Source organism: Festucalex cinctus, chromosome 14 (genome assembly GCF_051991245.1).
Source record: "Festucalex cinctus isolate MCC-2025b chromosome 14, RoL_Fcin_1.0, whole genome shotgun sequence".
Taxonomy (NCBI): Eukaryota; Metazoa; Chordata; class Actinopteri; order Syngnathiformes; family Syngnathidae; genus Festucalex; species Festucalex cinctus.
The window spans coordinates 21,368,639-21,385,464 of NC_135424.1; the positions used below are offsets into that span (position 1 = coordinate 21,368,639).

General features: G+C 40.4%; 1 protein-coding gene across 3 annotated transcripts in view; it reads right to left on the reverse strand.

Annotated features, from left to right (window-relative positions):
* Positions 1-16,826, reverse strand: part of zmiz1a (zinc finger, MIZ-type containing 1a) — a 151,449-nt gene that overhangs the window by 14,105 nt on the left and 120,518 nt on the right. The window contains exons 7-11 of one of the 3 annotated variants that reach the window (XM_077495612.1): positions 8,036-8,071; positions 3,305-3,440; positions 1,843-1,957; positions 1,534-1,754; positions 40-241 (exon numbers count right to left, since the gene is read on the reverse strand). In XM_077495612.1, coding sequence (XP_077351738.1) covers positions 40-241; positions 1,534-1,754; positions 1,843-1,957; positions 3,305-3,440; positions 8,036-8,071 — 710 coding nt within the window. Of the gene's footprint in view, positions 1-39; positions 242-1,533; positions 1,755-1,842; positions 1,958-3,304; positions 3,441-8,035; positions 8,072-12,514; positions 12,669-16,826 lie in introns of those variants that run through there. The other 2 variants (XM_077495614.1, XM_077495613.1) reach the window with 2 other exon arrangements.

The window sequence follows — 16,826 nt, forward strand, 5'->3', positions numbered from 1 at the left end:
GCCTTATGTGTCACTGGCTGCACGTTCAGATAACTGTACCTGTCCATACTGGTTCATGTCTTTATTCTGCGTCTCCTGTAGCGCCGCCACGGTGGCCGTTGCCGTGGCAGTCGCCGTAGCAGCAGCAGCAGCGACGGCGGCAGCAGCGGCCGCGGCGGCCGGCTGCGTGAAGTCACCGGATGGACGTGTATGAGAGGCCATGCCCATACCTCCAGGGGGCGGATTAGGGCCTCCAGAGTAACTGTAGGAAAAGGTGTGCGTTAGAGTCAGGTAGGAAAACCTTTACTTTAGAGGCCATTTCAGTTTTGATAGTCCTCTCAGAGAAAAAAAAAAGAATGAAAATATAGACTCCAATATGCAAGCAAAAAAATTGTATGTATTTTAATGTATTTTGTATTGTATTGTATAATGTATTTAATGTATTTTAAATGTATTTTAATTTTTTTTTTTTTTGGGGGGGGGGGCGGGAAATTTCATTTAATAATAAAAAAACAAAACAAAAAAAACATTAAAAACACATTTTAAAACTATTTAAAAAGTTATGTATTTTTTAACATTTTAATTTTATAATTTATTGATACAAATGTATGGGATACACATTTTGAAGATTTCTAATATATATATATATATATATATATATATATATATATATATATATATATATATATAATGTAACTTAAAATATATAAGACAAAATTTATTAAGTTATAGGGTAGATATTTAGGGTATTTTTATAATTTACTTTGATTAAAAAAACTAAATACATCCATTTGTATATAATTGTATTTTAATTTAATAATACAATATAAAAAAATTACAGGTATTTGCTGCTCAAATGACTGAACGTTGTGTAATTGAACTATATATAATTAAATACAAAATTAAAAAACAAAATTACTGCAATTTATTTTGAGTAATGAAGTGAGTTATTTAGAGGCAACTGTGTGTGAAATAACGGTGGACATTTTACAATTCATCAAATTATTAATATTAATTTTTATGTGCATTTGTGGGTTAAATGCTATTTTTTTTTACAAAGTAATTTACTCTTAAAACTATCAAATGAAAAATACAAGATTAGCATTTTAGGTTCTATATTTTGGGACTTTTCATAATTTAATTTAAAAAATAAACTAAAGCATTTGTCATTATAATTTAATTAAATAAGAAATAATAATTACAAAATAAAATATCGGTATTTGTTTGTGGAGTTATCTTAATTTAATTATTTAAAAATGAATAAAAAACAAAATAATATATTTTATTTGAATTACAAAATACAAAGTAAAATATTAAAATATTAAAACAAAATCTAAGATTTTGTGGGTTGTTTTTGATTTTTTAATTTAACAAAATCTAAATATTTTAACATTTTGAGTATTTGCATGAATCTTGATAATTAAAAAAATAAAAAATAAAAGACTTTTGTTAGTAACAGTCCATCTAAGGATTTATTTGTTTTGTGTGGCAGGCGGGACCAAATACTCCCGCGGGCCCTCATGTCAAGCAGATGGGATTCATCCTCTTTCTTACCTGCCGCTGTAACCTCCAGGGCCTCCGGGGTATGCGGGCCTGCTGTACATCCCCTGCTGCATGTACTGCTGGTTGGAGCCTCCTTTGCTGGGGAACTGCTGCTGCTGGGAGCTGAACTGGGAAGAGTTGAGTCCCCCAGCGCTGGCCGACATTCCCGACGCCATGGGGTTACCCCCGGGATTCATGGGGTTATTGCTGTTGGCCATCGGGTTCCCCAGGACCTGGACCGAATCAGAAGGAAATTCCGTGTTTTTTTTTTAAAGCAGACTGAAGAAGCGATGCGAATATGCGAACATGCTGGGGACCTACCTGGCTCTGTGATGTGTTGGTGACGCCCCACACTGTTGTAACCACAGACAAGGACCCAGGGGGCTGGTTAGTGTTTTGTTGCCAGGGGACAGAGTCGTAGGGAAAGGAGCCATCGCTGGAGAACAGATGATAACACAAACCTAATGTTACTCTCACTTTCAACACACACAAGAGCTAGCCAATGGAGAGTCGGCAGAGGAACACAACTACCCAAAAAAAGGCAATCGTTCTAGACGTGGTGCCAAAAGTGTTGGGCAACAAAACGTTCACTTTCACAACATGGCCTCAGCGCCAGAATATGCGCCGATGCGCAAACACCTCCCTTCGAAACGAAAAAGCTCAACATGACGACTTGTTGAAAAAAGCCTCAGATTTGTCCCGATGCCTCGGAATGTGAGGCATTCCAATCCAAAACAATCTGAACACCGGGTTCCATACAATAAACATCCAGATGGGGAGAGGCAAATGGCCAAGCGCAGGGTGCAGGGGAAGCTGCTATTTTTGGACGGCAGCTTGTTTTCTCTCCGAGGTTAGAGCTCGGGATGACTGACATGTTCAATATTTCCTCCAACGGGAACAACATTATACCAAAGATCCTCCTCAGACCCCAAGCAGGAATCTTGGCCAACTGCGGCCGTCTTTCTTTTCTTTTTATGTGTGTTTTTACTTCAACCCTCCTGTTTGATTGAGTGTCATGAGCACACCATGTTCTCCAAAAACATTACTTAAGTCTTCCCTGCTGGTCCCCCCTCATCCCACCCCTCCTTAAATCTGCTCAGCACCCTTCAAAGTAATTCTGCCTGCACTCCAAAAAATGCAAATCCTGTGTGTCCTTGAAGACTACATAAGCACTGAATTCAACAGAAAAGTTAAATGAAGCCCTTCCTGGAAGACGCCACAATGAAGCTGAGTTCACTTTAATGACTAAGCCAAATGTGTAAGAACAAATTATGTCAAAAATAAGAAAGCACAATGGGAAAGCACCATTTGAGCACTAAGTGCTTAAAAGTTTTGTTGGAAGTTGTCATTGTGGCATAGAGCACAGCTGTAAATTGCGGTTGAAAAAAACTGCAAACACTTGCTTTGAAAAATATAAAACAGATGTTGAAAATGGCACAAAAACAACATAGACAAACAGAATAAATAAAACAAAGCATTGGATGTTTTTCCAGAAAATACTTACTGGACACTTGATTAGGTACACCTGCACAATCTAATGAGAGCCAATACACGAGCTGATTTTTAAAAATGTGCCTTTACAAAGGTAATAATCAGTATTGGAGGAAAGGTATTGATTTCACAATGTTTTTGTTGCTGTGGTTGTAGATTGCTGTGGTCCAGAACAGCAATGGATCAGACTAACCGCTACTCGGAATATTTTGACTCTCTTGAAAATGTTCAAAGTGAACATATTTATGAAAAACTTTTGAATTTGGGACTACCTTCAGGTAGGCACACTGACCTGTGCGTGAGGCCGGCCTTCATGCTGTTCATGCTGGGCTGCATGGGCACTTTCCCCTGCGATTCGTTCTGCCTGTTCTTCTGGTGACGCAGCAGGAGCAGACGACCCAGCTCCTCGCACCACGACGACAGCAGGGCTGCGAGGACAACACACACACAGACGGACACGACATATGCGTTAAGACTCCCAGAATGCACTGCGACGGCCCTGAGTTTAAGTGGAGTCCTAAATGACTTGCCATCTTGCTCAGGCCTCTAGAGGGCAGCCTGACTCAAAATACTGTTCAGCCTTTATTATGCTATGCTTTAATGACTTCAAACAACCAAATTCTGTGGTCTCCACCTTTAAATAAATTCTTATAAAAATATGATCCCCTCAAAAGCGTCTTATTGGCCAAAAATAAACACAATTTAATAATATGTAATACTGTACATGAATGATAAATGCAACATTGTTAAAATGTATACAATATACACAATCAAATACAAATACATACAAATGTTTAATACATCAACTTTTTTTTTTAAACATTTTTTAAAAAATGATTACCATTATATAATTTTTTTTTTTTTTTTTTTTTTTAATCATTTTCCCTCCCCTATGGGGCATTATTTCACTATCTTCTTGTCATTTTAGGCTCAAACTGATTTGCTGGTTACACAAAGTGGTTCAAGCCAACATTGTGTATAAAATAAGCAAATGAGCACCTCAAACGGGCAACAACCAAAACAGAAAAAGAAAAAGGACAGCAAGGAAGAGAGCCTTCTTTGTCTCTGTGGGTGGAGAGCGTCAAGCCTTCTCGTTTAGGAGGAATTATTCCACCCTGCTATTACGCGCAGCTTATCTCGCCACTAAATCACCACCTCCGCACTCGGCCGCTGACTCTTCAAGCTGCTAACCCGCCATTTAGACTTAAACGTCAGCTGCGAGCCATCGCTCCGGCTGAGAGGAGAGCGGCAGTGACTCATCGCTTTTGCGACGACGAAGGCCGCGAGTCATTCAGAAACGGAGTGAGGGGTCCGCTGTGGGGCGACATGCATATTTAGTGAGGGGGTTAGCACAGCGTGTGGCCTTGTCTTCACCTCTCGGTCGCCGGTGTTAAAAGCCCTGCCAACACCACGGCCTCATACAGTACGGCGACATTCACACCCACATTACAAGAAAGAGATTTGGTTAAGTTAATTTTATTGCTACAAAACAATAATGTTATGATCATAATAGTTATTTTAATAGCACATAAATAAATTCCAATTTCACTAAAAAAAAAAAAAAAAAAAAAACAAAAAAAAAAAAAAAACTACTGGGGTGCTGAATTTCCACATCAACAAAAGGTTTCATTTCTGGCAACAATCTGATTGACATGATTAGCCAAGCTCACATTGATCAAAGGGGGGCTGGCTATTTGTTATTTGGAAAATAGTAGTTTCACTAACGTTTGCAACACTTGCCATCGGGTGATGAGACGGCTCTAGAAAAGCGGAGTTGAATTCATTTTCTGCCGTCCTCTCCCATGCTTTCGAGGACGAAAGCTGGTACAAAGGTTAGCAGATTTGACTGTCCGAAGAAGCTTTAGCTCTCTATTTCTGCATCTTAAGCAACATTGTAGTTTTTCCCAAGTACTGTTGCTGCGCAGATTGGTTAGATATGCAGATACAAATTTACGTTAAAAAAATAAATAAATAAATAAAGTCACCAACAAAGCGCCATGAACCACTTTCCCAACAAATCAGATAGAGCTGCAGATCAGGTTATTATAGTAACACCCACTGAGTGATATCATGGTCTTTTTTTTTTTCCAGGATCATTCTGTGACCCCCCCCCCATTTAAAGGAGCAGAGATTGAGTCTTGTTTTTTCCCACTCCCCCTTTTTTCTCATCTAAGAAACTCGGGACATTGATAGCGACCCGCCAGGCTTCCCATTCTGCCTCCATCTGTTGGTCATTTTTTGTATCTTGTACAGGTTGTGATTGAAGACAGAGAGCTTGTGTGTTTTGTATATTTGGCCAATAAAGATGATTCTAATTCTTATCTACATTTCATAACTGACATAGCCAGTCAAAGACTGCAAAAACAGTGTCTGTACAGGAGGGTAGGACTTACAGTAAACAGAAACAGAAGCAACAGAGCATCGGAAGAATATATACCGACCGAGGCAACTGTTTATTTAAATGGTTTATAAAAATAACCCATAAACAAAATCCCTTATGGTTATTGATTTTAGACCAGACGCAGTTACGACTGATGCTAATGAATTCAAGAAGACAACTCCACAGTGCTTGGCCTTTCCTCATATAAACGTAAGAAGAGTAAATGCGTCATGAGGGGAAGACGGCAGGCATGGCGGTACAAGTGTAAATATCATTTTCTGAGGCCGATTCACAATTGTGTACATGGGTAAGCGTTTGCTCACTGTGAGTAAACAGAGCAACAAGAGAGATCTGGGAATAGATTGTCTCCTGACGTAGTGAGACTTGAATTTCAGGATTTCAGTTCCACTCGCTCCGTTTGTTGCACACCTCATGGATCGAGTAGCAACTCCGGTGAAACTGTTATTTCATTACTGCAGTAAGCGATCAAAAGTTGCTGTAAAATGCCGATTATACAATGTCGTGAATGTCATATAAACATTGGCTCGACTTGACAATGTAATTTTCTTCTCTGCAGTCCTGATTCACGTCACAGAGGAAATGCCTTTGCACAAACATAACAGAAAACACTTATCTCTGGCTCACAATTGGTGGCTTTTTCTCAAGTTCTCGTGATGCATTTGAACACATGACAACGCATCTGAGATTGATTCGCTTCAACGTGAGGAGCACAGCGGGGAAATAAATCACCTCGGGCCATTATAACTAATAAAAGTGTATTTTTTTTATGACAATAAACCCAAAGAAATAATGACTGAACTCCGTTCAACTGCCTTCTACAATCTGCACGTATGCAATTTAAAGGCAAAAAGTTGCAAGTAAAATGCTAAATCTGCCACATGAGATCTGTATGCTGAAGGACAGGAGGTGAAAATGCTTCTTTAGGTTGAGCCTCAAGAGAAATATATAATTAGTCAGGGTGCCATACGGGCACATAAAAATACAATAAGATTTGCAAAGCAGAATGGAAAATTAATATCCAAGGTGACCTTACAGTTAGTTGTCTTTCTCCTCTTCCATAGCTATACTTTTCCTTAATCTCAACTTGAAATGTTAAAAAAAAACAATAAAATTAAAAAAAAATATCAAGGAAAACTACTCAATTGAGAAACTAGACATTAAGCATCTTCAGATATTTCATTTTTTTTATGGATTTAAATTTTTCTAATTATTGTCCCTTCAATATTTCATGAAACTACATTCATTTAATGTATTTTGGATACCAATAATGTTTAGGTATGTAAAGTTAAAAAAAATAAATCATTTTGTATTTTTTTTATTTGAATTTATATATTTTATTTAAATTTTTTGGTTTAACTGCAAAGTTCATGTTACTGCCTAACATGGGGTATATGCCATGGAAGAGGCGGGACGTGATTTTGCACATCAGTTTATTTCCGGTCTAGGTTGCGAACGCGCAACCTAGGGGCACAAAGTTGGAAGCACAAGTATTTTTGACGCAGCCCACACGTCGCAAACCGAACCGGAAACAAACTGTTGTGCAAAAAACAGTCCCGCCTCTTCCGTGGCATATACCCCATTGCACCATCGCCTGCATTTGTATATTAAAATGGCCTTACAGTTCGGAATCACAGCGCCACCTGTTTTCCTGGCATGCACATGACAGCCTGCAAATACATTTTAAGTGCTAATGGTAGGCTATAAATGTTAAAAATACTTGTGTGTACATGTGCAAGAGTTATTGTATTGTAAATTGTGTGAAATTCCAAAACAAAATGACATTAGCTGGGACATGCTAGTAAGTGGGCTGGACAGAAACCTGAATCCAAGTATGAAGGAGTTAATCCGCTTCAGTACATTAGCTTCATACACTGAGAGTATGCACATACAGTCTGCACCACTCTTATCGCCGGTGCAGCAGCGCCTGTGCTCGCACCTTGACTGCATTTACACTATTTTCCACCGTGCTCGTGAAGAGCTTTGATAACAAAAACACGTACAAGTGCATGCGGCCCTATTGTATTTGTGCTGATAAACACAGACAAAAGAGCAAAAAGACTACATGGAAAATGTGCAGCAACAAACAAAGCAGCCCTGAGAGACAATGTGTGGGATGATTAAAGGAAACATCCGTAAAAACACTGGCAGGTAAATCTACGCCGTGTGGGCGCTAAATATTATGCAAAATGGAGGGATGATAAAATCCCGTGGATGAGGGAGGGGGGAGTCATGCTTTTTGCGGGAATGTGATGGAAGCCATTGAAGCAGTGATGCCCCCGCCCTCATCCTGCCCCGCCTCCTCTCTGTTCAGCCATCAAATTGAACAGCTGACAGAAACCAGGATTGGAATGAAACCACTAACACCTTTTAAAGACTTGTAAGATGTGAAGTCCAAAAAATGCATTTTATTGCATTGGTAGGACCTTTGAATAGAATTTCATCCGTGACCTCTGGCAGGACAACAGACATGAGTGCACAGAGGGGGGGAAGAGGATGGATGGAGGGATGCTAGACAGAACAGGTGGCGATGGAGGGAGTGGGCGGACCCCCTCCCCACCCGGGTATGTATGTTTACGTCACAAGGCAAGAGATGCTGCAGCCAGGAAGAGAAAGCAGCTCTACCTGAGTCAGTCTGACATCTCCTGCAGGTGCTGGTTTCTGTGGGGTTCAAATTGCACATTTTAAACGGGGCACAGGGACACAATTCAGCATGAAAACCAAACACAGTGCAACTGTTTGCAGTGCAGGGATGGCATCAGAGCAATTTGATGCTCCCAGCATGCCGTTTTGCCACTGCACAGTATCGCTAAGCTCTACTCGCCTTGGTTTGGGGCGGTGGGCGAAGACCAACCAAGCTGCACTGAAAGCATCAGTCAGAAACGACAACAGTAGAGGAAACTGGAGGTCTGTTATATTTATTTGTTGCTCAAGGGGTGGCGACAAAGTTTATTCAAGAGGAGGAGGCCAGCAAGAAAACGGATGACTGCAGCAAGGTGAAAAAACTATGGCATATTAGAATGTAAGCAGAGCATCAGGCTAAGCTAACATTAGCATGTGTGTTTATTGTTGACAATTTGAGTTGACATGTTCCATGTGGTCGAGGCACATTCTATGCGAGAAAAGACTGAGGACAGCAAAGTAAAGACTGTGCAGTATCATACTGGAATGCCAACAGCTAGCAACATGCTAAGCTAACATTACGTAAGTGTTTAGTTTTGCCATTTAGCAGTACATATGTTGCATGTGGTAAGGAGACACATTTTATTCAAGAGGAGACTGCGGGCAGCACAAAATGGGGGCTGCAGTGTATATTACTGCAACTTGCTTACTATAGCATGGAAACAGTCATAGCTAAACCATTTTAGACTGAGGGTGGAAAAAAATGGTCTGCTACAACAAAATGCAGTATGTGGGGTATTATACCTCAGTATCCACAACTAATAAACAGCAGCAAGCCATTTCTAGCAACATTTGCCATGTTCTATGTGATAAAGAGTGTCATTTTATTCCAGAGAAGACTGAGGGCAGCAAGAATATAGATGAATGCAGTCAAGTGGAAACTGTGGAATACAGAATAGATACTGAAGCGTCCACGGCAACGTAATAAATAGCATGTGTTTATTTTTCCTATTTCTAGCTAAATATTGTCAAAGGTTAGCAATGATGCGGCAATAATGAATCTGATTGACCAATAAGCATGCATCAGTGGTTTAGTCATGGTATCATCTGACTACATACTAAAAATAGTACCTTAGACTCTATGTTGACAAGCGTGGGGAAAAAAAAGGGGGATTTACAATGTTTTAGTACTGATTTCTTGATTTTAAATATTTACCTGGTACACAAACGCAATTTCAATACTCTTTTTAATGACTACTTCATTTTATTTCAAGCTTCTCGAGTCAAAAGTGACAGAAGAAAGCATGGGAGTCAGAGAAACTTTGTGACACTTGACAAATCATTATCACACGCGTATTAGTCATAACCATATCTACTAGGGGTGTGAATTGCCTAGTACCTGACGATTCGATTCGTATCACGATTCACAGGTCACGATTCGATTCAATACCGATTAATCCCGATCCGAATTTATAAGTCGATTGTTGCAATTTTTTTCATTCAAATTTAGAAAATACTAATCAGTAAACTTGTAGAGTGTAAGATTTGTATGAAAATGTATTATTTATTTATCTGAAACGTCAGTCTTATACAGGTTGTAATCTGTTTCATGTTTGAACAGAATTAAAATAAAATATTAAGGCTTAATGTTCCGTTCATATAACATTCTTCCATGATTAAGGTGTGAACCCTAACCCGAAGTAAGACGTTTTGTTGAATATTTTTCCTTTAAAAATGGAAGTTTAAAAATCGATTCCGCCGCCTATTGAATCGATTCGAGAATTGCGCGATGTAGTATCGCGATATATTGCCGAATCGATTTTTTTTAACACCCCTAATATCTACCATTTTCTGTAACTGTCCCGCAATGTTCAGCACATATAGACAACTCGTACTAACATTCGTAGTCATTCATGGACAATTCATAGTCTTCATTGAGTATCTGGAGAAAACCCACCTAAGCACGGGGAAAACATGCAAATGCCACAGTCTAGATTCAAACATGAATCTCAGAACTTTGAGGCAGAGGTGCTAACCACCATCACCACGTGCAAACACTGGAATCAAAAGGGAAGAGTCTGATTCTTGTGTACAAAAATAGACTAAAAGGTCTGTATGTCAAGCAAGTAAACACCAGGACACGCCGGTAGAGAGAAGCACCTCACATGGAGAGTGAACAAGAAGCTCTTATCATCCATGAACAGCGCCCGCGCCCCTCTCCCACTACAGCAAATATCACACGGCTAATTATAAGTAGACATGATACATATCTCCATGACCAACCACCACACGCTTGTTCCTTCAAGGAAATCACAAGGGGGCAGGCAAAAAAGTGCAATTACATAAGACCCATGATTAAAATGTAATGACATTCCCGCGCTATTACAGAGAAGACAGGAGGGGATGAGCTGAATAGATGATGCATCATATCCCGAGGCAATGTCAGTTCCACCCTCGCAGCTATCAATACTTGACATTGGTTTGTCCTGGCAGAAATCACCATCAATCCGCACATCGTCACGTTGAGCTCCTTTCTTTTAGGTGGGAGGATGGCGGGTGAGGCGATGATTCACACGTAAAAGCCGAAAACAACGCCAGCCGCACAAGTTCAGCGTCAAACTGTCACAAGTGAGTCAGGAGGTCACCTAACGTGTCTCCAAACAGGAAGTGCTGCAAGTCATCCCGCCCTCAGCTGCAAGTGGCGCCGTGTAATAGTTTCCGACACGGTTCAGTGCCAGATTGTGTTATTGTTTGCTAATGAACTTGTCCACTTTAAGGTTAAACGCTGATTGAATGGGCTGCAGGAGCTTTTATTGCCCAGGCGCCCTTTCGTGTTCTTCCCCATTAAGAGAGATGCATTTTAGAATGATTATGACATCACTCCCACAAGGCCTGCTCTATAACAAAATACAAAACAACATTTTGGAGCAAACAAATGTCTATTTCAGCAATGGCAATGACAATCCAACCTAACACATGCCAAAGCAACAGAAGGCTACAGCATCAAGACTACTTCAGCCAATCAGAAGCCTGAAGAAAGTCATGTCCGGAAAAGAAACAATAGCAATGACAAATCAAAGAAAAAGGAGAGTAGAGAATTAAAACTGTGCGAACTGAAATTGCAGGGTTTGAATCCAGAGATATACAGTTGCACCCTTACTTGTTATTTTGCTGATAACTATTCATATTCATATTTGTATAATCCAAATGTTTATATTAAGTTAAATACTATGGAAGTGTGGAACTGCCAATGTGTAGTAAACATTTTTGACTGGCGAATACGTTCGAACGTATTTGTGAGTACATTTGAACGTACTCGCAAATACGTTTGTATTTTGAACATACTTAGCTTTATTTTTCCATAATACCAGAGGTATTATTTGTGCATACGCGAAAGGAAAAAACCCCAACAACTCTTGACCCACATTATACCAATATGTTCAAAAATTAAATAAAAATAAAAAAAACATTTTATTCCTAACTATTATGATTTATTATTATGTCTTCATTTTTTCCCCATAATGCCACAGGGTCTTGACTTGCACATTTGCAAGCAATACCCTTTGGCATTATGGGTATATATATGCTATGTTTGTAGCATTTAGCCTACAAGTATGTTAGAACGTATTCTTAATAAGTGTGAACGTACTTGCGAGTGTATTGGAATGTGTTTGCGAAATTAAATTATGACATTATCTATGAAATTAATTGTACTGTATTTAAAAAAATAATAAAAAATTAAAACCACAGTGATATGCATAGTGTGAACATTTAATTAAGTGATGACCTAGCTTACCATTAGAGGGAGCCCATGTATGGCTGGTGGTATTCCTACCACACATTGTGAACCACAGCTCTCTAGGGTTTAAGTCTGGGGATTGACACATTCTTCTGCGTTCGAAAATGTAAGCTCAGCCCAACATAATGTAATGTGTAAATAATATTGTATTTACTGACTTTCTTTTTAGCACACACAATAATAACCAAGCAAATAAGCTAAATATCTTGCTGATAGTGGTCCACACTTTACATGCTTTTTTTTATCTTGTTGTATCATGTTTAATGCAAAAATGTTCTTCCAGCCAAGTTGTCCAAAACACAGAATGTGTGCCCCATTTTGACCAAGCGTAACCACAAGCCCACTCCATCACATGACCCTCAGAACAGAAGAATAAGCCTCGACCAGCTCATACAGTACGTAGACAGAAGTATGACCCCCGAGGCAGCATGTAGGTCAACCTGTGGTCAGCTGATCCGTCCTGATCCCACTCTTTTACCCTGGTCGTAGTAGCCGCGCACAGTTGTAGACTTATTTGCAAGAATGCCCGAGCGAGCACAGTTCAAATGTGCCACAATTCCACAAATAAGCAAGCTAATAGAGAAAAGGTAACGCAAACAAGCTAAATAAGATGCTCAGTCAGCCTCCGTTCAACTTCTTGCTCCATGCACTCATGCACAAAAAGACGCACTCAACTTACTTACCCCGATGTGAACGCAACGCCTGCACATGTCATCCCATTCAGGTCGCCGTGCAAAGTGTCTCCTGTTGAAACTCCCTGAGCTTTGGCCGCTTCCTGCACCTTATCACTCTATTTTATGACTTCCTCTACCCCCCCTCCTCCTCTCCTTACTTTTTTCTTTTTTTTTTTTGCTCACTCTCCTCTACTGCTCTCTGATCTGTCTGTTTCCCCTTGTCCGGCGTCTGCACAATGCACATCAATTATTCAGAGGCAGTCTCCCGGTTCCTCCCGGCTTATCCAATCAGAGCAGGGGGATCTGCGCTAATGGGCTCCTGCTGTACCTGCTACCGGCTCCAGAGCGCTGGAGACAGCCGGGAGGTGTAGAGGGGGGGGGGGTGCTCGCTCGTAGGATAGACCGGTGAGGAGGGGGCATGGGATGTAGAAGAGAAAGGATGAGAGTCAGAGATAAAGACAGCAAGCAGCAGCAAAGTGGAGCGGAGATGGCGAGGACGAGATATTGCGGCGCTTCTCACCCTTCTGTCTGGAGGTGATGTAATGGATGCCTCGCAGAAAAACACCTGCATAAATACATCATCTGACAATTGCATCCTGCTTGCAGCAGTGGGCGGAGTTAACTGTGTAGCTCAATCAAAGCACCTGGCGACTAGATTCTGATCTAACAGTGACAGGCCTTCCATCGTGATGCCACCTCGTGACTAATACGACACATCCGAGATTAGAGCAAAAAACATCAAGTTGCGGGTGAATCCGAGTTCAGCCGTGAAAGTCGACCCGATGGAACGATGAATGATGGGGAAAAGCCCAACCTGTCACCGCTGATCATGCCTGAGTCAACCTAGGGATGCCGGCGAAAGTGAGAGTGTGTGACACTCGGCCATCTATATCCCACAACAGCGGCATTGTCAGAGCGCAATTTTACTTGAAGAGGGTGTACCGAAAGCCCGTCAGGGATGACGGATGGTGGAGAGGGGCGGGGGTCACAGGCGGCTTAGTCCTGAGGTGTGGGTGCCAGATCAGTCAACCCCTGAACAAAAGAAGGATTTAAATCATTTGCTCATCTGGTTTTGACACTACGTTGTCTTGTGTGTGTAAAACGGTGCCTCTTGGCCAGGTTCAGCGTCTCGGGTAAAGCAAAACCAATTAGCCGGCGACTGATCGAGGACCCGCGGAGCCAAGAGGGCTGGAAGTGGAGCTAATGAGTGTTTAGTCCACAAACTCAACAGTGAACTTCTAAAGGTAGTTTGGTGTTGCAGGCGGATTTCATCATCTAAAGCAAAGCCGGTGTCAGAGGAGAGGCCGGTGAGCTAAAAATAAAGCTGTTAATAATTCAGTGCACTGCTCTTACCCTCGGTAGTAATTAAATATAAAAAGTCTTGTCAGGTTGATTGGGTCTGTATGAAAGAATGCGGCACTTTTCCTCGAGTTCTCCGGAGCAAGATGACAAAAGCTGTCGTTTTAAAAGGATGTGATTGCGTTTCTGTCCTTTTCCATTTTTGGTAAAGCTCACAAGTCGCAGTGACCAGCCCAAATGACGAAAATGCCTTCATATGCAGGCCAGGCCAGTGGTTGGCGGTGGTCCAAATAGTCTGCTTAAATCAGCTCATTCAGCGACCAATAATGGCTTCAGTTCACACGTTGATCAAGAAGGAAGAATTATTGCTACGAAAAATTATTTTTCAAAAATTTAAAATCTTGATACATGGGAATCAATTGACATATCATGAAGGCTGCATTATCTTTGTAACAGTATTAATATTTCAGTTTAGAGCCACCCAACTCTTAATTTAAAAAAAATGCAAAAATCCAGAGTTGCGTAAACGACGATAAAATCACATTTTTTAAATGATTTTATTTAAAAACTGTAAACAAAATAATGTCAGATCCAATGTTGGATGTTTTATAACGCAGTTTGTGCTTAAATATGATACTTTTTTTTTTAAGGTCCAAGCAGCAACTACGGAAGGTTTTTTAGGAATTATTATTATTATTATTATCATCATCATCATCATCATCATCATCATCATCATCTGTTAAAGGTGTTTAATTTTGTGTCATCTTGTGCGGAACTAATAGAATGCAATGACCTACGTTCAAAGTGCGTAAATTTTGAAGCCCAGAAAGATGGTGGCGAAATGATGTCAGCCTTCTCTAGAGCGTAGCAAACGAAGTATTAACTAAATTCTACAGCGTACCTTTATAGGATCAAATTTTTGAGGAACATGAACGAAAACTCACCAAACACACATCACGCCAGGCGAAAACTGTGATATTTTAAAGTCGTACATAGTACAAACAAAAATGTGTCTGTAGTGCCCCCTTCAGGGGCCTAACACATCCTGTCCCACTACATTTGACCTACAGCTATGAAAATTGGGAGGCATGTGTCGCACTCAGAGTCAAAAAATAAATAAATAAATAAAAAATAAAAAATAAATAAAAAAAAGACTTTGGTAGCCATACTTTAAAATACACAATAAATGAGATATGAGTATTTATATGAGGTCAAAAGAAACAACATAAAGGCCAATGTAAGCCACTTTAAGCATACAGTTCCTTGTCAATTTGTACTCAAGTCAAAACCACTGATTTAATTTGTGCTATTTTGACATTCAATTTGACTCGACTTGTACAGTATGATACCTTAGACAGACAAGTAAAGTGGTATCTGTTCATCGTCTTAACACCTCCTGCTGAATTATGGCAGCGACGGCGCGGGTGGACCACTTCGTTGTGTGTGTTGTGTGGGTGTGTGTGTGTGTGTGTGTGTGTGTGTGTGTGTGTGTGTGTGGGGGGGTGTGTGTGTGTGTGTGTGTGTGTGAAAACGTTTTCCACAGCCGCACCCTGGAAGTTTTCGGTCACTGTTGACACAGCTTGAGCGCTTGTTTACCTCGCTGGCCCGGTTAATGGCGCATCACGCAGCCCGACAGAGCGACTGGCGGTCTCTGTGAGATGCGATCAGCGGGCACGTCTTGTGAACTTCTCAGAGGATCTTTGAGCGACGGACATGCCGCAGCCTGCTTCGGACTTAAACATTAAACGTTGCTATCATTCCAAGAACAGCTGCCGTTAATCCTCAGCATGTCAATTCATGTCCAAAACTACAAATACGCTGAAATAAATACAAGATAGATCAACAAATGGGGGGGATGTAAAAACTGTCAGGAGAGCATATGCTACCAACCAAGGCTGAAGAATAACAAAAATCATTTGAGTATAAAATTGATAAATTAATGACAATATTTGATTAAAGTAAAACATTCTCATTACAATTATGAGTTGTTATGGCATTATTAAGCATTCACATATACTTCAACTTGGTCTGAAAAAGTGGTATCAGTGCATCCATAGCATCTGCTAATGCTAACACAAGTGACGTCCTGGCTGGTCAACTATACTATAAACCAGTCATTGTGAACCAGTGGGCTGTTAAGAGATTTTTTTTGTTTTAGTGCTATAAGCAGAACAATGGGATAGAACACAGCCTTGCTAATTAGCTTCATCATCACCGGTGCCCTTTGGAGGGGTGCTACGATGCCGCGCAAGGCAACAGTAAGACCCTTGACAGATTATGAAGCTAATCTGATTTGTTGCCTGAACTTCTCAGCTAAATCTGTCGGGGTCGCGGGTGTTTGCTCAACAGCGGAGCGCCGACCACTTCATTTACCTCACTTGATTTAAGATTTCAGAAAGACATCATAAACTCTTAACATTAGTTTTATTTTCATTTTCAATGCATTACCATCGAAAAAGTACGACAAATCCCCGTGAAGCTTGAAATAAGATATGTGCGTGTGTGCTAACATTAAAGCTACTTGTTAATAGCGCTAATGCAATCTGACCTAGCGGCAGATACTGAAAATCTGTTCATGGGATTATGGATTAGAACAATGAGCTAATCCCGCAGACCACCAGACCATCAGCAGTGCATCAGCACTTGACTGGTGGTGATGAGTGGGTGTATTTATGTTCTTTTTATTTGTATATTCATGCTGGTGGGAGATGGGGAAAAGAAGTTATTGCTCTTGAAGAATAATCTCCTCCATTCTCTCATGGCTCATTAATTCACCGGCCACAATATTAGGAACAGATCCAATACAAAAGGTGGTCATATAATTCTATATTGTATGTTTCAATACGTATGTTATGCAATATGGCGGAAATTGATTTGATTTTAGAGTAAATGAGAACTACAATCTTGGCCGTGTTAACAATTAAAATTGTAAATTGAGGTACCGCTCTACTTCAGAGCCTTGATAGGTTTTTATATCCATATTAATCATGTTATCAACTTCCTTGTTAAAGTGATGCTCTGC